This window comes from Osmia lignaria, chromosome 11 (genome assembly GCF_051020975.1).
Source record: "Osmia lignaria lignaria isolate PbOS001 chromosome 11, iyOsmLign1, whole genome shotgun sequence".
NCBI lineage: Eukaryota > Metazoa > Arthropoda > Insecta > Hymenoptera > Megachilidae > Osmia > Osmia lignaria.
This window is the reverse complement of record NC_135042.1, coordinates 9,009,953-9,037,440: the sequence shown is the minus strand read 5'-3', so window position 1 is coordinate 9,037,440 and position 27,488 is coordinate 9,009,953. Positions and strand designations below refer to the sequence as shown.

Here is a 27,488-nt window from a genome sequence, read left to right as displayed (position 1 = left end):
AGTCACAGAAACAGTAATTTTCTTTTTATCGATTACACTATATATTACAGCTTCTACTACAGGTATTTGGCTAGCTTTTTCCAGCTATTCTATAGACGTATCGAGTGAATCGTCACGCAGACCACGTTCAGTTCTCCCTAACAAACGGAACGGTGCATATTTGCATTTTTTTGCTCTCTCGTGAGGAATTGTAATCGTAAGTGATCAATTTAATGGCTGTTGCTATACCTATGTTATTATGGAGAGTGATCATTAGGTGATAAATAGATAAAGTTCTCGATCCATTAACCTATTTTACTGTCTTTGAGAAATTAGAAAATATATAAATTGAAAATTTTTCAATCTGTCTCGCGAAATAAGAAATATTGTTTCGTAAATTATTTTCAGTGGATACAAGTTTCAATTCGAGAAGAATAAAATTCGTTCTTCTTCCTTGTTTCCTTTCTGACGGTGTATTGTCAATGAATTTTTAACAAGACAGTAGACCCTTCGTTTCATGTTGAGAACGAAGAATCTGACGTTGTTCTCCTGTTTCTTTAAGCCCTTTTAAGGGATGGATTTGACTTGCCGGTGAAAATGGAACGTTTCGGTAGTAAATAAAACGAAACCATGCGGATAGCTATTGGAATCGTTCAACAGTTATAAAGGGAACGTGCTACGATATGCAATAAATGCGGAGGAAAATACATACACTGGTTTTGTGACTCCATGAATATTGATTCTGTCAGCAGTATTGATTCCATGTAAAATTGTTACGAACGAAAGTAGAACTGTTCAACGAGCGATGTTTCATGATATATTTGAATTCTTTTGAAGTACTGTCTCAAAATTTTAGGAACATTACTTTTCTGGTAAAATAGTGTTGAATATGAGAGATGTGAAAGAATTTTTAACCACACACTTTCGCGGAAAATGAAGTCAAATATATGGACTTTGAATACAATTTCAATTGAAGAATTTAATTGCTCCAATTTATATAGAAAAAATATTGGTAACACTATTAGAAAGTCCATAGTTATAATCCATAGCTAAGAAAAATATTTACAATTTTTACATGAATTTATTAAAAAATCCTACTATAAAAATTTAAATTTATAATTTTAGTTGATTGACCACTATGTCGGTGGATTTATATTATGCACCATTGAGTTCACCATGTAGGGCAGTTCTATTAACAGCTGAGGCTATTGGATTTTCCTTGAACTTGAAAGAGCTTGATATTTTTGCTGGTGAACATCAAACGCCAGAATATGAAGAGGTAAGCAGTCTAAAAGTGACTTACATTTTCCGTTCCTTGGAAATTTTGACAGAACTCATTTGTTCTTTCGAATTTCATTTGAACGGAAATGTTATAAACCGGTATAAGCATGAACTACCTAAGTTGTGTGAGTTAAGTAAATTAGGATTTACGAAAAACCTCCGTAATTAATCAACATCAAAACTGTGTTCGCTCAGTTCCATTTAATCCGACAGCCGTTTTGCTTAATGGATTCATTCGTTTCGATACAAAACTACTAGTACGATTTATGAGAACCAATTGTACGTAAAATGTATATTTTCTTTTTTTCTTTACAGTTGAATCCACAAAAAACGGTGCCGTTTCTATTGGATGGCGATTATAAGCTGACCGAAAGGTTTAAAATTGATAAATATGAATTTTAAACGTTTTCAAAGGATTCTGTTTAAAAAAGGATTATAGATTTATTTGATTTTGTGTTTCATTGTTTGCAGTCGAGCTATTATGTCATATCTGGTCGATCAATATGGTAAAAATGATAGACTAAATCCCCACACACCTAATGAACGAGCTTTGGTCAATCAAAGACTACATTTTGATATTGGAACTCTGTACAAAGCAGTAAAGTATTATTATGTTAGTATCTAAAATTAAGAATGTTCTGGTATACTACGTTAGACCTTATTTTTACATTTGGAAATATTAATTGCAGCAAGCTCCAATATATTCCGAAAAATTATATTAAGTCTATTAGGGTTCGAAGATTTTTTGCTGCTATAATTTAAATTTTTCTACTGATAAATATTGTGAACTATCAATGACCTATTTGTCATAGAATATATTGGAAAACCGGAAAAATTCCTAGATTATCCTATTGATTAAATTTGTTATAGTACCCAGTTGTCTTCAGAAAAATGGATTACGATCCAGAACAATACAAAGAATTGCAAAATGCATTCGAGGTCCTAGATAAGTTATTAGAAGGAAACGATTATGCAACAGGACGTAATATGACCATCGCTGATCTTGCTTTAGTTGCAACTGTATCCACAGCAGAGGTATCTATCTAGAAAATAGATTAGAATAAAAATTACTTAACTTAGATAGTTGATAAATTTTTGGATCGTAGACTTTCGATTTTGAAGTTGGAAACTATCCAAACGTTGCCAAATGGTTGGAAAGGACCAAGTCGTCGGCGCCAGGATATCGAAAAGCCAATGGCGAAGGTCTAAAGTTGATGAGGATGATGTTTGAAGACCTGAAAGAGAAATAATTTGTTAGAATAAAATTACAAGCTGTGTCGTAATAAATTAATATTTATTTAATTTAAAAAATCCAACTAGAAACGATGTCCCTTTCGATTACTTCCTTATTTTGAGTCACCCTGTATGGAAATGTACAGAAGACCCTATTTGTTAGAAATTCAAGATGTAGTAGACATCTAGTGGAGTATAAGAACTTGAAGAGAAACACGTTGCTCGATCTATGATACCAGGGGCGCCACACCGGAATTCCATCCCTTCTTGTCACATCCTACTATACCAACCCCTGTTGGCATTCTATCATAGGGATCTTATTGTTAGTGTCAGGAATTAACGTTACAAATGTTTATTATTTTAAACAGTGGAACTTTCATGCAAAAATAAATAAAAATAAATAATTTTTAAATCACCCTATTCCTAAAATTAATTTTGTAAAATCATTTATCACACTTCCCTTCTTCTAATTCCAAGAAATATTAACTGTTTGTTGTTTGCTTTTTATTATAATAAAATCGTGTTTGTAGTATATGATATCTTTTATATGCGTTTAATAAAGATTAATAATTATGAAATTATGTATCTGCTGGATCGATTGAACCTTGTTTCAATAAAGTGAAATACGACATCGCTGTGCTCATGATCTGTAAAAAAGGAACGAGTAATTAAATTTTCATACTATCGTCCAACAGCTACGTTAATTGATTGTTATTACCCTAGTGTATGTTTCGAGCGATACAGCAAAAAATTGACAGGCAGTCACTTGGCAGGCTTTTCTCGATCTCATGATGACAATTTGCAAATCTTTCCGTATAATTTTCCCAAACTTGTCCATTGGCAGGTATATCCATGGTGCTTCGTACGCTGCTACAGCAACCCTTAAACTTTCTCGTGTCATGGTGTCACAACTGTAAGTGAACATCCACAACTGACACATATTTGCCGATAAGAAGAATATTATAGAAATGCGCATTGGAACATTTAAATCCACCTGCAGAATATAATATTACAGGTGTATAAAAAATAATTTTCTCAGAAAGGGTGAATTTCATAGTGAAACCAACACTTTTTCGTACCCCTTAAACATTTAAAAAAGACATACACTCATTTAATCATTAAATAAAACACTCAATTTTTTAAATAAGGCTTTATAATTATAAACCAAAATATTGATCTCACGATTGAGATATCAAATAAAAATTTAAGCAAAAATATTTGGAAAAAGTGGTACTTGTAATATTTAACATCTATACTGACCAAAAATAATTGATACCCTGCCAAACACACCAGCATGCTAAAAGTTAACACTTGCAAGAGCATAATCACTCTGAACACTTCATCCACTATTTTACAGAATTCGATGAGAATTTGATGCTGTCGAATGCATTCCCTAAATGCGGCTACACATACGTCCGATAAATATAACACATCCTTATTCGAATTTTCATTATCTTCATACAGGTTTTTCACTTTGTGAATATTTGTCATTCTGTACTGCAATATACGAAATTGTCCAGCTGCATGCAGACACATGATGGAAAAGATATTGTCGAAACAGAGATAACTTACTCCAGATTGGTACAAACTCAATGCCTATGAGAAGATAAAGTAAAATTAATCTTATAACGAATTCTCATCGCAGTAAATTTTCTATGAAACGGGAGTTCTTTTCGTTTACTAAGATTTCAAATGACTCGGAAGCTATCTCTAACATACGATACTTTGACATTACTTTGGAAATTAGAGTACTAGTGTTTTAGTTTCAAAGTAACTCCCGTTAGAGAATTTCAATTAACTTTGACCCCTGTGGAAGCAACCGGATATCCGGGCAACCATTGAAGCTTTAATATTTAAAACTTCTTTTTAAATGTGAATCGCCACGAGTGAGATTAAAAGATTTATTACAATATTTTCATAAGAAAATAAAGAAACTATTATCAAAAATAGGCAATACCTGTATGACGTACGTTATTTCAAAATATGGCGTCTTGGACAATGGTAAATCGAGCCACATAGGAAAAATAAGCGCCCTATCTGATTCATTCTTTCCAACATTTGCTAAAATAAAATTGTATACAAGTTATTTCATTGGAAGTTGAAGATCTGATTGTAAGAATTAAAAAATTGCGTCCTCACATATAGCTGGCCTGATACAATAACTGACAACCGTAAATTGTGAGAAGAATGAAAACGTACAGACGAGGTAAGTGCACATTTTCTTAACGCTAGCGACGATTCGCTTTTCATAGAAATCATAGTTCGAATGCCAGAAATTCTTTTGCATAAACCGGATCAATTGAAGAAATTTTTTCTTTTGAATGAACACTAAAAACAACTTGGAGAAATTCATGACTAAGCCCACGGCATTGCATGCGATAAAAGTGCTGATCTGCAATACATGTTACGACTTCTTAGTACAATAAATAATATTAATACAGTACACAATGTTTTTAAAAATCAAAAATTACTGAAAATTTGTATAAAACGATTAAAGAAAAATTTCAAATCACTTACGGTAAAATCAGCCCAACAAAAATAAAGACCTCTGATCTGAATTCCGAGACAAAATAGGACCGTGAAGGCGGTATAAATCACCGCAACACTCCTGAAACATTCCCTCACGCGATTCACTGCTAACCAGAAGCCAGTGATCTTCAGATAAAAAGTTGTCAAGCCGATAGAAACGTCTGTGGTGTATTTCAGTCTCATGATGAGGAGTACGAACAAGTACACTAGTTACAGACTTATATATGTACTTACATATGTACCGTATCTTCAATTATCGAACGTAATCGATATATTATTGCATGTCTTTCATCAGACAATTAACGTTTATTCGTAGAACTTATACTTGGTACCGGCACATAATGTATTAAAAAAGAATAAAAGGAAAAAGATACGTGGCATTGTACTACACTGGTGACAGACTACTTTGTGAGGAATGTTTTATGCATGATTCGGATTGCTAGATTACTGAACTCTCCATGTACTAAATAGTAGCCACGAGTTGGATGTATCTTTAGAGTAGAAATTTGGAATTGGAAAAATGATTGAGATATTTTTTATGCTAATGAAAGAGGAATATGATTTTTCGAAGTTATGTGTTTTGTTGAAGTGACTGGGTGAAGTAGAACTACCAGGGTTTGTAGCACTTTAGGTTTCTTACAGTGCACACGGTCTTCTAACACCTTCGCTGCCAGGTTAAACGAGAGCACTAAAATATTAGCAATAATATAAAATAGCAACTTGAAGAATTATATTAAAGGATTAATGTCTAATATCTTCAGTAACTCGTTTTATCTTGTGTCTGACTATATACGGACATTTCTACTGTGGCAGACAACATCAGTGGTTTATTCAACTTACAGTTCAATGGTTTGTATTATATTGCCAATAATCATATTATTATATAATTGTGGTGTATATAAGGAGAAGAGATAATCAAAATCGTAAGTACCCGTGACAATTATGTATGCTAGACATCAGTGTGCTACACAAACATTACCATTTTCTTTCTAATATTATAGTATTATAATATTATATATTTATCAGATAGTAATTATCACAGAATTATGCATCGTTCATTGTACTTTGTCTCAATAACGTAAAGTACGACATCGATGTGGTGATTATCTGTAATACACAAAGCGAAGAAGTACTTCCTAAAATATTTAATTAATAGGATAGATAAACACATATCATTGTTAAATTTTCTAAGGTAATCTAGGAATCTAAAGTAAAATGTAAAGTTACATGAAATGGAAGGGTATAAGCAACATCGGTTTACGTAGAATTAATTCTTAATTAATTAATTTCCAAAATAATTACCTTGGTGTATGTTTCAAGGGATATAGGAAAGAATCGAAAGGCAGTGACGTGACAGGCTCGTGACGACATCATGATGACAAGCTGCAGATCTTTTCGTAGCATTTTTCCGAACTTATCCATGGACAGACGTGTCCATGGTGATGCATACACTGCTAGAGTAACACCGACACTTTCTTGGGTGATAGCAGCGCAACTGTATGTGAACATCCACAATTGCAACATATTCGACACTAACAAAGATGAAAACGAAATGCGCATTGAAAGATTCAAAGTCACCTGTAAAACATGATATTATTACTTAGTTCTACAAAAAATTGTAATTGGATCTGCTTTTCTAAGACATAAAAAGAAAAACTCTTAACAGGTTTTTGGGATATATACTAACCAAAAATAATTGATATCCAACCAAACACACCAATATGCTAAATATTAACACTTGCAAAAGCATAATCACTCTGAACACTTCATCCATCAATTTGCAGAATTCAATGAGGGCTTGATGTTGTCGAATGCAATCTTTTAACGTTGCTAAGCATATATCCGACAAATATAACATATTCTGATTTAGATCTTTAATATCTTGATGAGCGTTCGTCGCTTTGTGGATGTTGGTCATTCTGTACTGTAATATACGAAATTGACCAGATACGTGTAGACACATGATGCAGAGGATATTATCGAAACAGAGATAACTCATAACAGACTGGAACAAAGTGAAAGTCTACGAACAGAGAAAATTAAATATTTGTAGATGGGATTCATTATGTAGAATGCAAACAATTTTTATCTTTGTAATATTAAATTATCAGTACCTGTACGACGTACTCTATTTCAAAATACGGCGTGTCATTCCATGGCTCATCTAACCACATAGGAAAAATGAGCACCCTCTCTGATGAATTTCTTCCAATATTTACTAAAAAATAAAATTGCACACAATTTACTATTCGTTAGAAAAAGTCTAATTAAGTGATATTTTGAAAACTAAGTACTTACTTATGGCTGGCCTCAGAATGAGACAAAGAAGCGAAACTTCGGAGAAAAATGAAAAGAAGCACACAAAGAAAATGCACTTCGTCTTCACATCGGTAAGGATTTGTTCCTCATCGATATTATAATTAGAATGCCAGAAATTCGTCTGCATAAATCTGATCAATTGAAAAAATTTCTTTTTCTGAATGAACACTAAAAATAATTTGAAGAGACTCATGAGTAGGCCCACAATACTGCACGCGATAGAAGTACTGATCTGTAATCATAAATATTACTTGACTTGATGAAAAATATTCGAAATAATTCTGAATGTTTCACACACAAAAGTGACAGAAATTTAATATCACTTACGGTAGGATCTTCCCAACAAAAGTAAAGACTTCTGAACTGAAGCCATATGGTGAAGATGATCGAGACAAAGGAATAAATTACCACAGAATTTCTGAAACATCCCTCTGTACGATTAACTGCAAACCATACACCCGTAATCTTCAGACAGAAGATGGCTGAAGTAATAGAAATGTCTGTGGTGTGTTTCAACCCCATAATGAAAAATTCGAACGATCGAATGCACTCGTTTCAAACTTATATACGTGCACGTTGCACAAATTATAAAAATGCAACGAATGCAATCAATACAATGTCGTATGTCTTTCATCTATACATTCTCAATTATACTTCGTTTGTACTTGCTCTCAATACTATTATGTAGGAAAAAAAGATGAAGGAACAAATTTCATGCCATTATGTTACATTTGTAATAATTATGCTGGAGGTAGGGTTCGTGATCTATGATTTATGCATGATCCAAGCTACGGTATTGCAGAATTCTCAATGTACTAAATAGAAGCTACATGCCGGATAGATCTTTGTAAAATAGAAGTTTAGTATTAAAAAATAATTGCGACGACTGTTATGCTAATGAAAGGGGAATACCGTTTTTTGAAACAAAGTGCTTTGCTGGTAGGGTACTTGTTCTGCAGTAAAATGTGATAGTTCAAAGTGAAGCACTACTTCGAGGATTTGTTATTCTTCAGGTTTCTTAGAGCTATGTTGCATACTGTGTTTGGACATATTCATTACCGTAGTAGTTATCGGCGAGAACACCGGGAATTTAATTCATTTAAATAATTAAGAAATGGATACACCAGGATTCATCTCATCGTATGTCTGTTCATATATGAATATTTCTACGTATGATAATTGGAATGCACCATATGAATGTACCGTATTTTATTCATTTTGTTAGACATTGATATAGTATACAAATTGTTTCTTCTGTTGTTATATTAAAGTCATATTGCTCTTAAATGTAAGGGAATTGTATTTCTTTTCCACGGTATTTTAACACTTATTTATTCGTTGTTAATGTTTATAAAATTATGTATCTGCTGCATCGATTGTCCTTTGTTTCAATAACGTAAAATATGACATTGAGGTGCTCATTATCTGTAAGATAAAAAGTAAATTGAAATTAAATTGGTAAATATACAAGGTGCATTCCTTAACAAATGAATTAATTGAATGTCATTACACTCGTATATGTTTCAAGGGAAATGGGAAAGAATCGACATGCAGTCACATGACAGCCTCGTCTCGATCTCATGATGACGAGTTGCAAATCTTTTCTAATCATTTTTCCATATTTGTCCGTTGGTAGGTGTGTCCATGGTGCACCATACACCGCTACAGCAACATTGAAACTTTCACGGGTCATAGTGTCGCAGCTGTATGTGAACATCCACAATTGACACATGTTCGCTGATAAGAAAGAAGTTAAAGTAACACGCATGGAAGGATTCAAATCCACCTGCAGAATATAGAATTAATACAGGTATAACAATGTTTCAACCATTTGTCTGAACAAATAGTAAATTATTTGTTCAATAATAAAAATTAATCAAAGCATATATACAAGATGTAAAAAATAAGTCAAATGAAGATATTTATATACTGACCAAAAATATTTGATATCCAACCAAGCACACTAACATGCTAAACATTATCACTTGTCCGAGTACAATAACACTAAACACTTCTTCAAGTAACGTGCAGAATTCAATGAGAGCTTGATGTTGTCGAATGCAATTCCTAAATGCTATAAAACATTCGTCCGAGAAATATGATACATCCTTGCTCAAATCATTTTGATTATTATTTCTTACTATGTGGATATTTGTCATTTTATATTGTAATACGCGAAACTGACCAGCTGCATGCAGACACATAATGCAAAATATATTGTCGAAACAAAGGTATCCCACGTCAGATTGATACAAGCTCAAGGCCTATGAATACACAAAAATCAAACTATTAATTTATGATAAATTTGCCATTCGACTTTTTTTAATTAATCATAAAAAGTCATATAATTATAATGAAAGTTTCATTCAGAAGTGGATATTTTAATAGTTAATGAAAAAGAAAGCAATTTGCATTAATATTTGCTTTTCAAGTATACTAATAAAAAAATTTGTTACACCTGCAGCAAGTATGTTATTTCAAAGTATGGAGTCGTGGATAATGGCAGATCGAGCCACATTTGAAATATAAGCACCCTGTCTGATGCATTTCTTCCAATATTTACTGCAACCAAATCATAAAGAATTTATCTTTCATTAAAAATCAAGTTGAAAAGTGGAAAATGAATATTTACCTACAGCAGGTCTTATAGTATAACAAAACAATGTAAACTGAGAGAAAAATGAAAACACGCAGACAAAATACATGCACGTTCGCTTTGCACTATCGAAGATCTGCTTCTCCTGGAGATCATAGTTCGAATGCCAGAAATTATTCTGCATAAGCTCGATCAATCGAAAAAACTTTTCCTTCTGAACGAACAATAAACCAAACTTGACCATATTTATGGCTAAACCCAAGGAATTGCATCCAATGTAAGTGCATATCTGTAATTACAACAAACGCTGCAGCATTCATTCTTAAATTCAAAATATAAAAGTTTAAAACTAAAAAAATTACGTATCTCAGGAGTTCGACGCTTAAAATTCTGTATAATTAAATAATTAATAAAGGAAAAGAAGTAAAAAACTTTAAACCGAGAGCTAAAGTTTAAAAATTAATTTACTCACGGTAAAATCACCCCAGCAGAAGTAAAGACCCCTCATCTGGATCCACAGACAAAAAAGTACCATCACGATGGTATAAATCATCATGAAGCTTCTGATACATTCTTCTACGCGATTAGCAGCGAACCAGAAGCCAATCACCTTCAGATAGAAGATTGCCAAGCTAACGGCAACGTCTTTGGTGTATTTCAACCTCATAGTAGCAAGATCGAACGATCGACAGCGATCATTTGAGACTTGTACATATACCGTCGCGTCGCATTAATTATCAAAACGAAACGAATTGAATCGATACAACTTCTCGTGTCTTTCATCTACAAATGGTCAATTAATGACCATTCGTACTGCATATTCTTGCTACCGGTATTATTCGTATATTATGTAGAAGAAAGGAAAATGGAAAAAAATGCGTGCCATTATGGTACATATGTATTGTATATTGGTGATGACCATGCAGTTTGTAAGGTACGTGATCAATGGTTTATGCATGGGTTGTGCTATAGCATTACGGAACCCTTGCTATACTAAATAGTAGCTACGAATCGGATACAATATTGCAGAGTGGAAATTTAGAATTTAAAAAGTAGGGACACTGTTTCACATGATGATAGAAGAGGGATATGAACTTCCTGACCATATGGTGTTTCTGCTGTAGTCAGTCAACGGTGAAACATGGGGAAGTGAGGTGACCGGATGAATCATGATCAAGGTGTAAGTTTGACTTGAATTCTATGTACCTACAAAATTAATTGTATATTAGTATTAAAAAATTTTTCGAAGAAAAATGGAAAATGTGTTTCTGGAATGCTGCAAGGGAATTATACATAATTATTAAACGTCATTAACAGTTTATATTCCATGCCAATTATATAGTATTTTATTCATTTACAAGCAATTATCGATTACGAAATTATGTATTTGCTGTATCCAATGTATTTTGTCTCAATATCGTGAAATAGGACATTGCGGTGCTCATTATCTGTAAGATACAAAGGAAAATTTAATCAATTAAAGATATATTGTATAATGAAATTAATTCAATTACCTTAGTAAATGTTTCAAGGGAAATAGGAAAAAATCGCCAAGCATTGATGTGACAAGCTCGTGACGACCTCATAATGACAAACTGCACATCTTTTCGTATCATTTTTCCAAATTTATCCATGGACAGATCCGTCCATGGGGATGCATACACTGCTGAAGTAACGCTTACACTTGCATGAGTCATGCTACTACAGCTGTATGTGAATATCCAAAGTTGACATATATTCGTCACTAACAAAGATGCGAAAGAAATGCGCATTGGAAGATTCAACGTCTCCTGTAGGGTATAACATTATTATGGTGCACCTTGTTTCAAGAAAAAACTTCTAATCAAATTTATTTAAATGAAACCATAAAAGGTTTTCAGGATGTATACTAACCAAAAATGTTTGATATCCAGTCAAACACATTAACATGCTAAAAATTAACACTTGCATAAGCATAATCTCTCTGAACACTTCATCGACCAATTTGCAGAAATCAATGAGGGCTTGATGTTGCCGAATGCAATCTCTAAACGCGCCTAAACAAATCTCCGATAAATACAACACGTTTTTATTTACATTTTTACTATCTTCAGGTGCATTTTGCACTTCGTGAATATTGGTCATCCTGTACTGTAATATGCGAAATTGACCAGCTGCGTGCAGACACATGATGCAGAAGATATTGTCGAAACAGAGGAAACTAATGCCAGCCTGGAATGAGCTGAGAGCCTATGGACACACAGTATCAAATATTTCAAAAAGAATTTAATGAAGCTTTAAAATTAATTTTGCGTACAGAACAAATTCTTTTTGTGTAGAGATATTTTCAATTTAATTACAATGGATTAAATAATCATTGACTCGATTTACTATAGTTGGAGTTAACTTCACTACTATAGTTAACAATGATGCTGCATCAACGTTTAGATGCTGCATCAAAGAATACTCTTAGAAAAATTACCACTACCTGTATCACATACTCTATTTCAAAGTACGGCGTCTCATTCCATGATTCATCTAACCACATGGGAAAAATAAGCGTCCTCTCTGATGCATCTTTCCCAATATTTACTAAAATATAATTGTACATAATTTGCTCATTAAACATCGGATATCCTGTTCCTAACATGTGTTTCAGAATATAGTTTCAATTTTGTCCAAATAAAGAATAATTATACCCATGTAAACTATTTTAAAACTTACGTAAATAAAATTGTAATTTTTCAGAAATTTACAATGTTAGAATTGAGTACTCACGTACAGCAGGTCTGAAAATGTAACAGATAACCGTGAATTGCGTTAAGGATGAAAACGTACAAATGAAGTAAATGCAGATTTTCTTCACATTAGCGAGAAGTTGTTCCTCGTGAATACCATAATTCGAATGCCAAAAATTCGTCTGCATAAACTCGATCAATTGAAGAAACTTCCTTTTCTGAATAAACACTGAACAAAACTTGAGGAAGCATAGGGCTAAGCCCACTATATTGCACACGAACGAAGTGCTTATCTACAATAAGAGAAACACGAAACAGATGAAAGAAAAATTGGAAATATTATTATGAAACCCAAAAACAAAATTTCATATCACTTACAGTAGGATCATCCCAACAAACGTAAAGACCTCTGAACTGAAACGCTGCAACCAACATGAGTGAGATTATGGAATAAATCACCATAAAATTTCTGAAATATTTCTCTGCACGGTTAACTGCGAACCATACACCCATCAGCTTTAAATAGAAGATAGCTGAAATAATGGAAATATCTGTTGACTGTTTCAACCACATGATGAGGAAATCGAACGATCGAATGTACTTGTTTCAAACTTATATATGTACATACCCTACCAATTATAAAAACGCAACGAATGGAATCGATACAATGGAGCATGTCTATAATCTATAAATCCTCAATAAATCTTCGTTTGTACTTGCTACTGCTACTATTCTGTAGGAAAAAAGGATAAAGGGACGAGTTGCATGCCATTATTTATGCATAGTCAAAGCTACGCTATTAGAGAATTTTCAATGTACTAAATAGTAGCTACATGCTGGGTAGATGACTGTAGGGGAGGGATTTAGTATTGAAAGAATGTCTGAAGCGATCAGGCCAATGGGGTGGAATATGATTTTTTGGAACAAAGTGTTTTTCTAATGGGGTATTGTGCTTGTTCTACAGTAGAATATAGTTGTTTGAAGTAACTGGATGAAGGAGGGTACATTGTGTTAAATACTGGATTTTTAGTATCCAATTACCTAATGGTGCACGTAGGGAAGGGATGATAATCAAAAACGTAGTAAGTACCTGTAACACCCACGTGTGTTTGAAAATTATATAGATACTTAAATATGGAACTTTATAGGGTAGAGAGTTAGAATTGAAAAAATGATTGAAACGATCATGCTGATGAGAGGGAAATATGATTTTTAGTTGCAAAGTATTTTGCTGGTGGAGTGCTGTGATTGTTCAATGACGACATGTAGTGATTTAAAGAGATTAGATGAATTATGAATACGATACGTCGGTGTATGAATGTTAATGCAAGCTTGATTTGAATTTTCTAATAGAAAATTTTCAAAATTTTACCGAAAACTTCAAAAAAATGCCATGACATGAAACAACGATTAAATACCAAACAATTTAATTTTGAAGAAATATAACTATTTTTCTTTCGTAGTACCGTTTGTATCATGCAACAGATACGAACAATTCATTTACATTCTGTTCAACAACCATGCACTGTTTTCTGTGCAGAGCATGCAGAATATTACAATATTATTGTACAAATACTACGAACTAATAGCATCCTGGGATTGTTGTAACAGTGTAAAGTAAGATGCAGCTGTAGTTAAAACCTGCAACAAAGGAACGCGAGTATTTGTTATTTTCCGTATTGTAATGCAGCAAAGCGTTTCGATTACCTTCGTGTAGGTTTCCAAAGACACCATGAAGAATCCACTGCCTGTGAGGCAGCAAGGTATATTAGACCTCATGATGACCATTACCAAATCTTTCTTTATCTTATGTCCGTTTTCACTTATGGGTAAAAGAAGCCACGGTCCAAAATATGCGGCCGGGGCTAATTTCATACTTTCTCGAATGATACGGTCACAACTGTACGAGAACATCAGTAATTGACAGGTGGTCGCCATGAAGTGGAAGAAAAAGATAAATCGTCTGAGTGGCAGTTCTGCCTGTAGAATAGCTGAATAAATGGATTGCAAATGATATAAAGTTGGAAATTAGATGAAGAAATTTAACACCAATCATCTTTTAAATTACTGATAAATTTATAGGAAAATTAATAATCTGTCAAAGTATAAAAACTCATTAACAATAAAAGAAAATACTATCGACAAATGTAATACAATTTAAAGCAACTGGATTGCAATTTTGGTATAATTTTGCTGATAATATGATTGTTCCAGGTGTATACCAACCAGAAGCATTTGATACCCATCGAGACAAATTAACAAACTGAATGCCATGACTTGTACGAGTAGAATCAGACTGAATACTTCCTCAAGCTGATCGCAAAACGCGATGAGTGTTTGATGCTGTCGAATACATCCTTTAAAGGTACCATAAGAATCGTTTAAAAGTTTCGAGCAATTATTCTCCGAATTCTTTTCATGGGTTACAATATATTTGCTCGATAATCTATATTGCAATATTTTAAATTGTCCAGCCAGATGTAGGCTCAGGATGCATAATATATTGTCGAAACAAAAATATGCCAACCCAATGTGATACACGCATAGAGCCTATAAAAATACATATTCTGAAAACTAAATTATCGAAATAACATTAATCACAATAGGTACCTCGATAGTGAAAAAGATTTCAAAATACGGTGTCATGGTTACTGGAAAATCAATCCACATATCGAACGGAAGTTCTCTCTCAGATTCATTCTTTCCGATGTTTGCTGATATAAAAACGTAAATAATTCTTTGTAAAATATGTCGATTGCGATATGACTTACCAATAATTGGTGTACAGATGTAGGAGAAAACGGTGATTTCGGTAAAGAAAATAAAGATACAAATGAAAAAAGTGCATTGGCGTTTGCAACTGGCCAACACCGATCCTTCGTATTCGTCATAATCAGCATGCAGAAAGTTTTCTTGCAAGTATGCAATTAAATAAAAGAATTTATTTCTGTGTATAAGTATAACGATCATCTTAAACAGAGGCACTGTGAGTGATAAGAGGTTGCATGTATCGAAAAGACAAGTCTACGAACAAAAGAAAGCAATATATATTTTTGATTGCGAATTACTAATTTTGTAAGTGAATTATATAACCTGGTTACTAAACTGACCTCAAAATTTTCGCGAGAATAGTACAAATCCGTAACCAGAAGCCATATTCCGTAAAAGTTCACGGAAATGCTATAAAGTAACGCGACGTTCCTTAGTACTTGTTCACTTCGATTGTTAACAAACCAAAATCCTATAAATTTCATAAAAAACGACGTGAAAGCGATGGAAACATCGTCGTCTCGTAAAATAGTCATACCGAGCTTCTAATCACTAAGTGATAACGTTTCGATGTCAAAGCTTTACAAGAAACTTCGGATCGATTATTACAGTGTATCAGTTGCTTTGATGTATTGGCATCTGTTTCCTTCTTACAATCGGTACAAAGTTATTCAAAGAAACGAAAAAGGAAGGGGGATGAATCACGATGCGATCGATTTTATTTGAATCGATGAATTATGCATGATCTCAAGATTGAGACTCTATGTGAAAATTAACAACGATCAACAGCTGCGCTGCTGCTTTGCATGGGGGATATTTAGTCTGTTAAATGAACAATGAAAGTTCGCTGTAATTTGAACGGGAAATAGTGAAGAAATGGAGACTGATTCGAGGGGATCTAGTGGTTTCCGAAGGTGCTGATTTCAGTGCTACCTAACGTGCCATAGGACTTTTATAACAATATTACAATTATTACAAAATGTTATTAGTTCGTGAATTATTGTGAAAGTGAGATTAACTTGTAACGTAGCAGAGGAAGAATTTTCAAGGTATCAAATGTTCTTTCAATAATATAATTGTGGCAGTGAAAATAGTGAAAATTTTCTTAATGGACGGACGTTTTCATTTTGTTTGACAGCCCCGTTTTTACAATGACTTGTTGCACTAATAACTTTGGAGGAAGAAAGTACCTACGTACTATTTTATGTGCAAAGCATGCACAAATTTACAAATATGCGATACTATGAACTATTAACATCCTCGCTTTGTTGCAGTAGTGTAAAGTATGATGCTGCAGTGGTCAAAACCTGCAACAGACAAACAAGAAGATTCAACTTTATGCAGACGTATGCAACAAATTGGTAAGTACTTAGTAAAATTTCGAATCACTTTAATCAATTATACAAATCAAGTATCAGTACAGAATAATATTTGAAACTTAGCGATACAATATTCTTTATTATCAGTAATGTATAAAAGACAGAAACGTCGTGTCGTTGCGTTATAATTACAATACCTTAGTATAGGTTTCCAATGACACCATGAAGAATTTGCAAGCTGTAAGACAGCATGGTTTATGAGATCTCATAATGACCATTACCAAATCTTTCCTCAATTTTTGTACATTTTCATTCATTGGTAAGAGAAGCCACGGTCCAGAGTATACTGCACGAGCCAACTTTCGACTTTCTTGAATGACACAGTCGCAACTGTACGTAAACATCAGTAATTGACACACGGTACCCATCAGATGGAAGAAGAAGATAATTTTTCTGTGAGGCACATCTGCCTGTAGAATAACTAAATTAATAGATCGTAAAGGATTTAAAGCTGACAGTTAAGTGCAATATGTATACCCAGCTTTCGAATTAGTAAAAGAAAAACAAACATGCAAATGAATTTTATTTTTAATAAATTAATAAAAATGTGAAATTCTTAACAGAATGGTGTGGATTACTATTAAGTTACGTGTAGTGAAATTATTTAAAAATTAAAAATATGTATATATACTAACCACAAGTATCTGATACCCATCAAGACAAATTAATAAACTAAATGTGATTACTTGTACAAGTACGATCAGATCAAATATTTCTTCAATTTGATCGCAATACGCGATGAGTATTTGATGCTGTCGAATATAGCTTCTAAAAGTAGCACAACAATCATTTATAAATTTCAAAGAATTCTTCTCCAATTTTAAATTCGACTTCTCTTGGTTTTTTATAACACATTTGTTTGATACCCTGTACTGCAGTATTTGAAACTGTCCAGCCAAGTGTAGATTCATGATACATAAGAAATTATCGAAGCAAAAATAAGTCAATCCAATATGGTACACGCACAAAACCTATTGAAATATACCTTTTAAGACGAAGAAAGTATTTTTGCTTTTAAGTCAAAAAACATCAAACGAAGAAAACTTTAATAACCATTTAAACAGAAATGTGATATCTTGGAAAATGCAATTAAGAATATATATTGTAATTTACATTGTTGTTAATTGTTGTATGTAAAGTATTACCTGTATAACGAAAGTAATTTCATAATATGGTGTTATGGATAATGGTAGATTCACCCACATGTTGAACGGAAGTGTCCTATCAGATTCGTTCCTTCCGATATTCACTGAAATAAAAATGGGAAAAATTTATTCTCTATCGAAACAAGTGTTCCACTTGCAATACGACTTACCAATAACTGGAGTGATAATGTAGGAGAAAACAGTCCCTTCGGTTAAGAAAATAAAGAAACAAATGAAGAAGGTGCATTTACGTTTGCAACTGGCCAATACAGATGTTTCGTATTTGTCATAATTTGCATGCAGAAAATTTCGCTCCAAATATGTGATTAAATGAAAGAATTTCTTTTTGTGCACAAGCAGAACGAGTATCTTAAACATTGGCACTGTCAGCGACAAAATGTTGCATGCATTATAAAGACAAGCCTACGGACAAAGAGGAAACATTAGCCAGCATTAAATGGTTTTACTAATTATTTAAACTGTAAATTCATGATGACAAATTTACAGATTTTTCAATAATGTTTCGAACTATGTGTATTAAAAATTACTTGACACGTTTGTAATAAAAATTAATGATGTTATTATTACATTAGCGAATTAAAATTAATTCAAATTATCATTATCCAATGTGATAATTAATAAAACCTAATAATTAACTACACAACACACAATATAATACATCACTGGGTGATATATCTTTCAAAAGCACAAACTTCCAAATATTTAACATACGAATTGACAGTTTAAATGAATCATTCGTACTAGACTAAACTCACCCCAAAATCTTCCCGAGAGTGATAGAAATCCGTAGTCTGAACCCACAAGGAGAAAAGAATCGCGAACATGGTATAAAACAATGTGACGTCTCTGAGCCGTTGTTCACTGCGATTGGCAGCAAGCCAAAATCCTATGAGTTTCATAAAAAACGACGTAAAAGCAATGGAGACGTCGTCGACTCGTAAAATAGTCATACCGAGCTTCTAATCACTAGATGATAACGATCTAATATCAAAGTTCTGCTAGACACTGGGTACCAACTATTACAGCATGCCCAGAACGATCAGTCTCTTTGATGTATTGTAATTCGCGCTCTCTACTTATCTTTATTACAGTCTGTGCAGAGTTATTCGAAACGACGAAAGAAAAGCGGAGTGAATAGTGAAATGATCGACTTCATTTGTGAAGTAATAGAAAGAATCGATGAGCTATGCATGATCCCGAGATGAGGCTCTATGTGAAAGTTAATAACGATCAACAGCTACGCTAATGCTATACATGGGGGACATTTAGGTTGTTAAATGAACGATGAAAGTTCTCTATAATTTATTTAAACGTATAATGAACGTCTATGGTAAAGCAGTGGAAACTCTGTATGAAGAGAATTGATATGATTTCGTCAAGTGTCGATTGATCCACAACTCATTTCACATATAGAACGGGCATTGTATTACAATTACAAAGTGCTACGAGGAACTAGTATCTTGCATTCCTTTTACAAGTGTAAAGTACGATGCTGCTGTACTGAGAACCTGTAACAGACAAATGATGAACAATTAGTGCAATGCTACGAGATAAATTCATAGGTGTTGAAAAAGAATACTCTGTTGACTGAGGACGGTAATTGTTTGTAAATTAACAAGTAAATGGATAAATAACATTTAGAGAAAAGAAGAATAAAAACAGAAGAAATTTTTAATCCTTATGGAGTAAGTAAACTACTGAATATAAATAAACTGTAAATATAGTTAGTATATACGTAATTTGAAATAAGAATAATCCAAAAGCTACTCACTTTGAATGGTTGATAAATAATAACCTTGTGCAATAAAATTGTAAGAATGTATTTTAATTACCCTGCTATAAGTCTCCAAAGACACAATGAAAAATCCATAGGCTGTTAGACAGCAAGGGATATTGGATCTCATGATGATCATTACCAAATCTCTTCTTAACTTTTGTACATTTTTATTGCTGGGTAAAAAGACCCATGGTCCAGAATACACAGCCAAGGCCAATTTCCTACTTTCTCGAATGACACTGTCACAACTGTACGTGAACATAAATAAGTGGCATATGATGCTCAGGAGGTGGAAGAAAAAGATGATTCGTCTGTCCGGTGCATTCGCCTATAAAATTACTATAATAAATAAATTGGTTGTAAAGGGTTTAATTGCTGTTATTGTATACTAACCAGAAGTATTTGAAATCCATCCAAGCAAATGAACAAGCTGAACGATAACAGTTGCACGAATAAAAGAAGACTGAATACTTCTTCAAGTTGATCGCAATAGGCGACAAGAGCTTGATGCTGGTGAATGTAATTTTTAAAGATAATGTAATAATCTTCTGTGAATTTCAACAAACTTTTGTCCGATACATCTTTCAGTTCATCCATATTCTTTATAACACTCGTGTTTGATATTCTGTATTGCAATATCCGAAATTGTCCAGCCACGTGTAGGCTCATGATGCATAAAAAATTGTCGAAACAAATATGACCAAAGATGATGGGATATAAAGTTGCAACCTATGAAAAATGAATTCTATCGCTCAAGAATTAACGATATTTGGTTTGGAACAGGTATATTACCTGAAAGAAGAAGATGATTTCAAAGTATGGTGTCATTGATAGTGGAAGATCAACTTCTATATAAAATGGCAATTCCCTATCAGATTCGTTCTTCCCAATATTCGCTGATATGAAAACAATAATAATTTATTTTTCTTCGTATCAAATGACATAGTTATAACACGACTCACCAATAATTGGATTAACAACGAAGGAGACAACAGTCGCCACAATTAGAAAGATAAAGAAGCAGATAAATACTGTACATTTACGTTTACAACCAGCTAACACCGATGCCTCGTAATTATTATAATTTCCATATAGAAACTCTCGTTTCATATACTCGATTAAATAAAATAATTTCTCTCGATGTGGAAGCAGAACGAATATCTTGCATAGGGACATTATTATGTTTAAGCCGTTGCTTATATGATAAAGGCAAGTCTATAAACAAAGAAAAAATATTATTTGACATTTATTAATAATTATTAACTATAGATATATGCATATGGTGTAAGACCGTAACTTGAAGAATTTCATTTGACATTAATTCATATGTTGATTACTTGAATAAAACAATTGTCATTCGAATATAATTATTGCAGAACATATAATATAATAATTTAATTTAAAATATGTGAAGTGTCAAAAAAAGAAAAATCATGACGACCAATCACAAAATTCAAATTGCGAAATTTTCACAAGCACGAAAAGTTAGATGTCCCTACTGGAACAAAGCTTACCCCTAAATCTCCCCAAGATTGATGGATATTAAGAATCTGAATCGAAAGCAAGAAAATGAACGATAGCATCGTGTAACTTAAGGCGAGGATCCTCAAATATTCTTCCCGACGATTGGCAGTCTGCCAGAATCCCATGAGCATCATGCAAAACGATGTTGCACTGATGGAAATGTCGTCATTGCCCAAGGAAGTCATACTGAATTTCTAATACGCTTCGATAACAAAGTCATGCAAGAAATCTTATGCAGATTATAGCAATGCATCCAGAACCATTAGTCGCTTTGAGATATTAGCATTCACGGTTTCTACTTATTGTTAGTCTTATTGGAGACTGTACGTAAGAAAGGGGTGAATAAAGAAACATTCGACAAGTAATGTATGGAATCAATGAATTATGTATAATTCCAAGATCACGAAACCCTTTGTGAACCTTAATAACCAGTGGCGGCTCGCGTATAGGCACTATGGAACTGCAGCACCTCCAATTCTACTTGGTATTATCGATAACATTTAACATAATGAGTCCGTCTTTCTTTAATTCTTTCATTATACTTGTACAATATACATATAATCCTTAAGCTTAATATAAGTAGCCATCCCCCAATTTATGAAAAAGATACAAAAATCTTTGTATGCGGTGGGGTGTTTGACTGTGCCCGCATGCGCACATAGGAAGCTGCACGCGCGGCTGCAAGGGTGAGAGACCTCCGTCGCTCCCGCAGTGTCGACAAGTGCCGAGCTTAGCGTGCTGGTGGAGTATACTTTTTTTTTTACTCCGCGTGTGTGGTGCTTAAAAACCGTGGATCATATTCTTGAATGTGATAAAGTATAGAATTAGTGATGTTCAAGTAGTAATAGGTTTATTAAATAATAAATATTAATATAAATAAGTTCAGAGAAATGTGTTATACCTCTCCGCGTGATAAATAATAAAATGATTTTGTTGTTTTAGGATTTTATCAAGTTTCTGAATAAATTTTCTTCAGCAGTAATTTTTTATTGATTACACTCTAACCAGAAAAATAGACGATCATTTGATATTCTAAAGGTGTTAAAAAATATATATATAAAATATTAGTGAACGTAACATTTTTGAGAGTTTATTGTTTGAGACGAAGTGAAACGAAGAAATGTAGATAATAAAAGTATATATTTGTATAAATTCCAAGAAAGCAGGTAACTCTAAAATAAGTAAATAAGGTGATTTTATATACCTATTAAATTATCTGCTACAAAATATATTGTTTATTTATTCTATTTACAGATGCTTCTTTTAATAATGAGTTAACAATGTGAAATATGACACTGCAGTACTCAAAACCTGCAATAATATAACAATGTTTCAATTTGCCATTTTAAATTAATAACGTGATCTTACGTTAGTGGTTTTAAAACTTATCCTGTTTACGTGTTAATAATATTAGTGCAGTAAATTAATTTTAATTACCCTAGTGTACGTTTCCAAAGACACGGCGAAGAATCCACTAGCCGTTAAGCAACAAGGTACCCTAGATCTCATGATAAGGAGTAGCAGATCCTTTCTCACCATCATTCCCATTTCATCTACCGGTAAAATTGTCCATGGACTTTTATATGCCGCTTCTGCAATGTTCAAACTTTCTTGTATCAAACAGTCGCAGCTATAGGTGAACATCAACAGCTGACATATGCAGCCAAGTATGTGAAACAGGAAAGTGATGCGTCTGGTCGCAGAAGCGTCATCCTGTCGGATGTATCATTAAAATAATGATCTGGTAGTATGTAGAGAGAGAAATATTCAATCGTTTGAATTTTAGTAAGTATTGATACTCAAGTACTAACCATTAGTACTAGGTATCCATCAAGGCAAATTAATAAGCTAAATAATAACACTTGTGCAAGCACCATCAGATTGAATACCTCTTCAAGTTTATTACAATATAAAATTAGCATCTGGTGTTGTTTAATATAGTCTTTAAACGTAGCGTAATATTTATCTGTTCCATCATCTTTCTCTTTATCATTAATGACGTACACTTTAGTCAATCTATGTTGTAGTACACGAAACTGGCTAGCAGCATGCAGATTCATAATGCACAAAAAATTATCGAAACATAGATAACACACGCCAACGTGGCACAGAGATAAAATCTACATGAATATAAAATTGAAAATATCATTCAAGTTAGAATAGAGAACAAGTAAGACTGATAGATTAGTTTTAATTAATTAATTTATGTTACCTGTAATACAGACATTATCTCAAAGTATGGTGTTAACGACAACCATTGTACATCCAACCACATGTTGAATGGAAGCATTCTGTCTGATTCATTTCGACCAATGTTTTCTAAAAAAGAAAAAAAGTAGTTCTATGTAACGATGCACCAAAAGAAAAGCGAAATATAATAAATTATGATGAGCTGTAGATAGCTTCTGCCTGAAGGGGTAGAAAAAGAAATTTGAAAAGTATTAAAATCTAATCAAATTAAGATACTAGTAACACTGATTTTATTTTACAATAAAATTAAACTTTTTAAGATTGCATTACTTTTGAACAAAATATTATATTCAATTCCATCAAACTTCACGGCACTTTCCCATATTCAAACATTCTAATTCATTCATCCATTCTGGCTAAATTTAAGATAGCACTACATTTTGATTAGCGATATTATCTTTTAATCAATATTAATTAACTTACCAACAATTGGCCTTATTATGTAGCCGACAATAGTGCCTTGAGCGAAAAATGAGAAGACACAAATGAGGTAGGTGCAGGTACGTTTGCAATTGTTTATAATTGCTTGCTCCTCTGGCGTGTAATTGGAATGCCAGAAATTTGTTCTCGCGTATATAACTAAATTGTAAAGCTCTTTTCTATATATAAATGAAATAAGTAATTTGAATAATACCATAATCAGTGAGAGAATATTACATCCGATATAAATAGACTCCTGCAATCATAAAACACGAAATCAACAATATTTCTATTCAAATTTATTTCCTACTAAAAAATAAACAACGAGACGGTCAAAATGATATAAACATAATCGGAACCATTCGTATCTCGTCAAATTCAATTCTCAAACTCTAATGAGACAAGTAAATTTTAATTCTTCGTACACTTACACTAAAGTTTCCCAAGGTGTAATACATATCCCTCGTCTCTACCACCACAGCGAATAATAATGCAATTACGGTATAGATCAACGCAAACTTCCTCAAACGTTCTTCGTATTGATTGGTGGTCAACCAAAATCCCACGAACTTCATATAACAAAACGTGGCGGAAATGGAGATATCTTTGTCGTCTTTGAGCTGCATCGCGAACCACGTGCAACTCACGATTTCCAAACGGTGCAAGAACCTTACGACGATTTATCATCCGTACTAATTAAATGTTGCAAAACTGACGGTTGTCTCTTCAAGCCTTTTTCCATCTTCCTTTTTCAAAGGAAAAGGAACAGGAACATGATTGCACGTGAGAAAAGAAGTAGTGCGTCGATGAATTATGAACGATAGAGGGGGAGTGATGATTGTTCGGTAACTGCGACGATACCTGGAATAACTTGGCAGCTAGCTGACAGTAGATCAACTGTGATACAATCAAGCCTGTCACTTGGTAATAACTCTTTCCATTTGAAATATAAGAAAGGTGAGTAGGAAAAGTTGCTTTCGGTCAATACAAGCATTTTTCAAATTTCAACATGTCGAGCAACATGTCCAAAAGGAGAAAGACAATAGTGCTGTTCGCAAGGCAAAGTGATTAATTTCATTTTTGTAATTTTCGAGAATTTTAGTATGAAAGCACTTAATTGCTGCTTAACTTTTTATACTTTATCAATTTCTCTATTCTTCATTTTTGGAGTTAATAGAATCCACAAGTGGGTGGCTCAATTATAAAAATGTCTTGAAATTAAATAAATAAATCATCTTATTTACACAACTGTATATGTACACCGCAAGTTTCATTACGCATTCACTAAATCAGGAGCTGAGTGTCTTAGAAGTGTGAAATAGGACATCGCTGTGCTGAGAACCTGAAACGCAAAACGTTGAATTTTGTTAATATGTAGTGCTCTTCGATAATTGTGTATTTACCGCTGTACAAGTTTCCAAACAGACGGGGAAGAATCCACCAGCGGTTAAACAGCAGGATTTTTTGGATCTTATGATAATCATTAGCACATCGTGTCGCAAAGCTTTGCCAACTTTATTCATGGAGAATATGTGCCAGGGTCCTGAAAACGCTGCTTGGCCAACGTTCACACTTTCACGTATCAAACCATCCGAACAGAACGTGGACATTAAAAGTTGAGAACAAATGGCCAGCATGCCTAGTATCAAACTTACGCGTCTTGCTGGTGGTGAATTTAGCTGGAATCATGTTAATCAAATGACACTTGAAGACTAAAACTACCTCTGTGTGGTAAACTGAATTTTTTAATAAGCTTCTTCAGTTAAGAAAAAAAAAAATTACGTATTATTGTTTTCTGAATTGGGAATATTGAAATTTTATGAATTATAATATAGTCTTATAAAAATGATAAAAATAGAATATTTTTCAAAAACATTGCAATGTACAAACCAAAAATACTTGAAATCCCTGCAAGCATAGTAACATGGCTAAAAATAACACTCCGCTAAGCACGATCAAAGTAAACACGTTCTCAAGTTTTCTGCAATAATTAATCAGCGCCTGATGATGCCTAACGCAGCTCTTCAATTTCACCCGATACTTGATCGCGTTTTTCAACAGGTACGCATCCAAATCTTGACCGTCGTCTATTTGCTTCTCAATTATGTTGCTCAAACTCGTCAGCCTGTGTTGCAGTATGCGAAATTGGCTGGTTATGTTCAGGCATACGAGGCATAAAAAATTGTCGAAGCAAAGGTAGCTTATTGCAACGTGATACACGCAAAGCATCTGTGCAAACACGTTTCAATTTCAATTTGCTAATTGTCGAAATATAATATTTAATCCGCTGAATTTTTAACTAATACACAATAAACTCTTAGAGTAATTCTATTAAATTCTTGTATAAGTTGCCAATTTCAATTTCAACTCATATTTCATGATAATTTCAATGTCAATTTATATTTCATAATAATTTAACATTATAAAAATCTTGTTTTAGCTGATTCACGAGTGAAAACGTAAGAAGTTTCCTTCACTGAAATACACCGGAAATGCAGCACGCGAAAAATGCATAAAAATACGTATGTACTTACCTGTATAGTGAAACACACTTCGAAGTAAGGCGACATTGAAGTGGGAAAGTCAATCCACATGTTAAATGGTAAGAGCCTTTCGGATTCGTCCTTTCCAATATTTTCTAAAATATACAGAAAAAAAAGAAACGTTAGACAAGAATAAGTATACTATAATATTTAGTAACTGAAAATGAAACAGAAAAGGCGTGTAAGTTCCACATGAAATAAACTCACCTAAGATAGGCGTGAGAGCATAACCGGCGCAAGTACCTTGTACACAAAATGTAATAAAAAAGATGAATATGTCGCACAATCTTTTGCAATCCATTAAAATTTTCTGCTCTTGACGATCGTTTCCTGGACCTATGAAGTTCCGTTCCGCAGACATAATTAAATCATAGAACTTCTGTCTGTGTACGTACAAAAGTACTACCTTGAAGAAACCGACAACCAAGTACAGAATGTTGCACAATATGTAGACGCAATTCTAAAATCGTTCAATGATAAATTAGAGACTTAAATTGTGAACACGAGGTGAATAAAATTTTTATACAAAAACAGACAAAATCAATTCAATTCATTATATACTCACGTTAAAGTTGCCCCACGAGAAATACAGATCTCTTACCGCGATACAGGTGGCGGTAATCAATGCAAAAAGTGTATAAATCAAAGCAAAATTCCGACGCAACTGTTCGGCTCTATTAGTCGCTATCCATAGTCCAATTACTTTCATTAGGAAGCACATCCAAATAATGGAGCGATCTTTACTGTGCACCAAACGCATCGTGAACATCGAATAGCTGAAGATACAAATGTTCGATTCTCCCGGAAATTCAACGATCAATTTTTAAACACGAAACGTCAAGCAGGATATCTAACAAGAGCTGTCACTCTTTCTTCGCACTTACACTTCACGCGTTCTCTTTCATATGAATCAAAAGCTACTAATTAAGAGTATATTATTCATGACTCAATGAGAGGGATCGAATCATCCTCGTGACAACAAAGAATATACGCTAACCGTGACAGT

The 27,488-nt window shown here is 33.4% G+C and overlaps 7 protein-coding genes across 7 annotated transcripts; 1 reads left to right on the top strand and 6 right to left on the bottom strand.

The window, feature by feature from the left end:
- The first annotated feature begins 6 nt into the window (after positions 1-6).
- LOC117603699 (glutathione S-transferase 1-1-like) lies at positions 7-2,819 on the top strand. The gene is made up of 6 exons (XM_034323094.2): positions 7-196; positions 1,105-1,258; positions 1,576-1,634; positions 1,732-1,873; positions 2,131-2,295; positions 2,367-2,819. The coding sequence occupies exons 2-6, from the start codon at positions 1,118-1,120 to the stop codon at positions 2,508-2,510; spliced, it is 651 nt and encodes a 216-aa protein (XP_034178985.1). The 5' UTR covers positions 7-196; positions 1,105-1,117; the 3' UTR covers positions 2,511-2,819.
- Positions 2,820-3,071: 252 nt separating this feature from the next.
- Positions 3,072-5,205, bottom strand: LOC117603695 (odorant receptor 13a-like). The gene is made up of 6 exons (XM_034323085.2): positions 5,011-5,205; positions 4,633-4,885; positions 4,451-4,554; positions 3,754-4,089; positions 3,212-3,487; positions 3,072-3,140 (listed from the first exon to the last, which is right to left on the bottom strand). The coding sequence occupies exons 1-6, from the start codon at positions 5,203-5,205 to the stop codon at positions 3,072-3,074; spliced, it is 1,233 nt and encodes a 410-aa protein (XP_034178976.2).
- Positions 5,206-6,066: 861 nt separating this feature from the next.
- Positions 6,067-10,604, bottom strand: LOC117603970 (odorant receptor 22c-like). The gene is made up of 9 exons (XM_034323612.2): positions 10,410-10,604; positions 9,974-10,226; positions 9,800-9,903; positions 9,276-9,605; positions 8,852-9,127; positions 8,710-8,766; positions 6,710-6,946; positions 6,325-6,600; positions 6,067-6,129 (listed from the first exon to the last, which is right to left on the bottom strand). The coding sequence occupies exons 1-9, from the start codon at positions 10,602-10,604 to the stop codon at positions 6,067-6,069; spliced, it is 1,791 nt and encodes a 596-aa protein (XP_034179503.2).
- A 712-nt stretch (positions 10,605-11,316) lies between these two features.
- Positions 11,317-14,592, bottom strand: LOC117603969 (odorant receptor 13a-like). The gene is made up of 6 exons (XM_076691004.1): positions 14,362-14,592; positions 14,238-14,295; positions 12,399-12,508; positions 11,831-12,166; positions 11,452-11,727; positions 11,317-11,385 (listed from the first exon to the last, which is right to left on the bottom strand). Exons 1-6 carry the CDS (start codon positions 14,590-14,592, stop codon positions 11,317-11,319), a joined length of 1,080 nt encoding a protein of 359 aa, XP_076547119.1.
- Positions 14,593-14,811: 219 nt separating this feature from the next.
- LOC117603696 (uncharacterized) lies at positions 14,812-21,454 on the bottom strand. Its single transcript, XM_034323087.2, has 13 exons — positions 21,260-21,454; positions 20,708-20,960; positions 20,538-20,641; positions 20,139-20,474; positions 19,801-20,073; positions 18,724-18,927; positions 18,118-18,370; positions 17,948-18,051; positions 17,438-17,773; positions 16,940-17,212; positions 16,673-16,730; positions 15,265-15,368; positions 14,812-15,204 (listed from the first exon to the last, which is right to left on the bottom strand). Exons 1-13 carry the CDS (start codon positions 21,452-21,454, stop codon positions 14,812-14,814), a joined length of 2,886 nt encoding a protein of 961 aa, XP_034178978.2.
- A 1,019-nt stretch (positions 21,455-22,473) lies between these two features.
- Positions 22,474-27,477, bottom strand: LOC117603966 (odorant receptor 10-like). Its single transcript, XM_076691093.1, has 6 exons — positions 27,048-27,477; positions 26,690-26,942; positions 26,474-26,577; positions 23,081-23,389; positions 22,707-22,982; positions 22,474-22,580 (listed from the first exon to the last, which is right to left on the bottom strand). Exons 1-6 carry the CDS (start codon positions 27,249-27,251, stop codon positions 22,533-22,535), a joined length of 1,194 nt encoding a protein of 397 aa, XP_076547208.1. The 5' UTR covers positions 27,252-27,477; the 3' UTR covers positions 22,474-22,532.
- LOC143305859 (odorant receptor 10-like) lies at positions 24,607-25,739 on the bottom strand. Its single transcript, XM_076691090.1, has 2 exons — positions 25,343-25,739; positions 24,607-25,281 (listed from the first exon to the last, which is right to left on the bottom strand). The coding sequence occupies exons 1-2, from the start codon at positions 25,574-25,576 to the stop codon at positions 25,213-25,215; spliced, it is 303 nt and encodes a 100-aa protein (XP_076547205.1). The 5' UTR covers positions 25,577-25,739; the 3' UTR covers positions 24,607-25,212.
- Positions 27,478-27,488: the final 11 nt, after the last annotated feature.

What these genes read in the sequence shown, in the direction of transcription:
- LOC117603966 (XM_076691093.1), bottom strand. Translation starts at nt 27,251, where the DNA reads ATGTTCACGATGCGTTTGGTGCACAGTAAAGATCGCTCCATTATTTGG. An exon ending in TCTCGTGGGGCAACTTTAAC is followed by an intron (nt 26,943 to 27,047) that starts GTGAGTATATAA and finishes GAACGATTTTAG; the next exon opens with AATTGCGTCTACATATTGTG. An exon ending in TGCTCTCACGCCTATCTTAG is followed by an intron (nt 26,578 to 26,689) that starts GTGAGTTTATTT and finishes TGTATATTTTAG; the next exon opens with AAAATATTGGAAAGGACGAA.
- LOC117603970 (XM_034323612.2), bottom strand. Translation starts at nt 10,604, where the DNA reads ATGAGGTTGAAATACACCAAAGACGTTGCCGTTAGCTTGGCAATCTTC. An exon ending in TACTATAAGACCTGCTGTAG is followed by an intron (nt 9,904 to 9,973) that starts GTAAATATTCAT and finishes ATTTGGTTGCAG; the next exon opens with TAAATATTGGAAGAAATGCA. An exon ending in AAATAACATACTTGCTGCAG is followed by an intron (nt 9,606 to 9,799) that starts GTGTAACAAATT and finishes GTGTATTCATAG; the next exon opens with GCCTTGAGCTTGTATCAATC.
- LOC117603699 (XM_034323094.2), top strand. Translation starts at nt 1,118, where the DNA reads ATGTCGGTGGATTTATATTATGCACCATTGAGTTCACCATGTAGGGCA. An exon ending in AAACGCCAGAATATGAAGAG is followed by an intron (nt 1,259 to 1,575) that starts GTAAGCAGTCTA and finishes TTTTCTTTACAG; the next exon opens with TTGAATCCACAAAAAACGGT. An exon ending in AAGCAGTAAAGTATTATTAT is followed by an intron (nt 1,874 to 2,130) that starts GTTAGTATCTAA and finishes AATTTGTTATAG; the next exon opens with TACCCAGTTGTCTTCAGAAA.
- LOC143305859 (XM_076691090.1), bottom strand. Translation starts at nt 25,576, where the DNA reads ATGCTGGCCATTTGTTCTCAACTTTTAATGTCCACGTTCTGTTCGGAT. An exon ending in GTTTGGAAACTTGTACAGCG is followed by an intron (nt 25,282 to 25,342) that starts GTAAATACACAA and finishes TTTGCGTTTCAG; the next exon opens with GTTCTCAGCACAGCGATGTC.
- LOC117603696 (XM_034323087.2), bottom strand. Translation starts at nt 21,454, where the DNA reads ATGACTTCCTTGGGCAATGACGACATTTCCATCAGTGCAACATCGTTT. An exon ending in AAATCATCTTCTTCTTTCAG is followed by an intron (nt 20,475 to 20,537) that starts GTAATATACCTG and finishes CATTTTTCATAG; the next exon opens with GTTGCAACTTTATATCCCAT. An exon ending in ACTCTCGGGAAGATTTTGGG is followed by an intron (nt 18,371 to 18,723) that starts GTGAGTTTAGTC and finishes CTTTGTCCGTAG; the next exon opens with GCTTGTCTTTATAATGCATG.
- LOC117603695 (XM_034323085.2), bottom strand. Translation starts at nt 5,205, where the DNA reads ATGAGACTGAAATACACCACAGACGTTTCTATCGGCTTGACAACTTTT. An exon ending in TTTGTTGGGCTGATTTTACC is followed by an intron (nt 4,886 to 5,010) that starts GTAAGTGATTTG and finishes CATGTATTGCAG; the next exon opens with ATCAGCACTTTTATCGCATG. An exon ending in TTGTATCAGGCCAGCTATAT is followed by an intron (nt 4,555 to 4,632) that starts GTGAGGACGCAA and finishes ATTTTATTTTAG; the next exon opens with CAAATGTTGGAAAGAATGAA.
- LOC117603969 (XM_076691004.1), bottom strand. Translation starts at nt 14,592, where the DNA reads ATGGCGACCACCTGTCAATTACTGATGTTCTCGTACAGTTGTGACCGT. An exon ending in CTTTGGAAACCTACACGAAG is followed by an intron (nt 14,296 to 14,361) that starts GTAATCGAAACG and finishes CCTTTGTTGCAG; the next exon opens with GTTTTAACTACAGCTGCATC. An exon ending in CTGGATATCAAACATTTTTG is followed by an intron (nt 11,728 to 11,830) that starts GTTAGTATACAT and finishes TATACCCTACAG; the next exon opens with GAGACGTTGAATCTTCCAAT.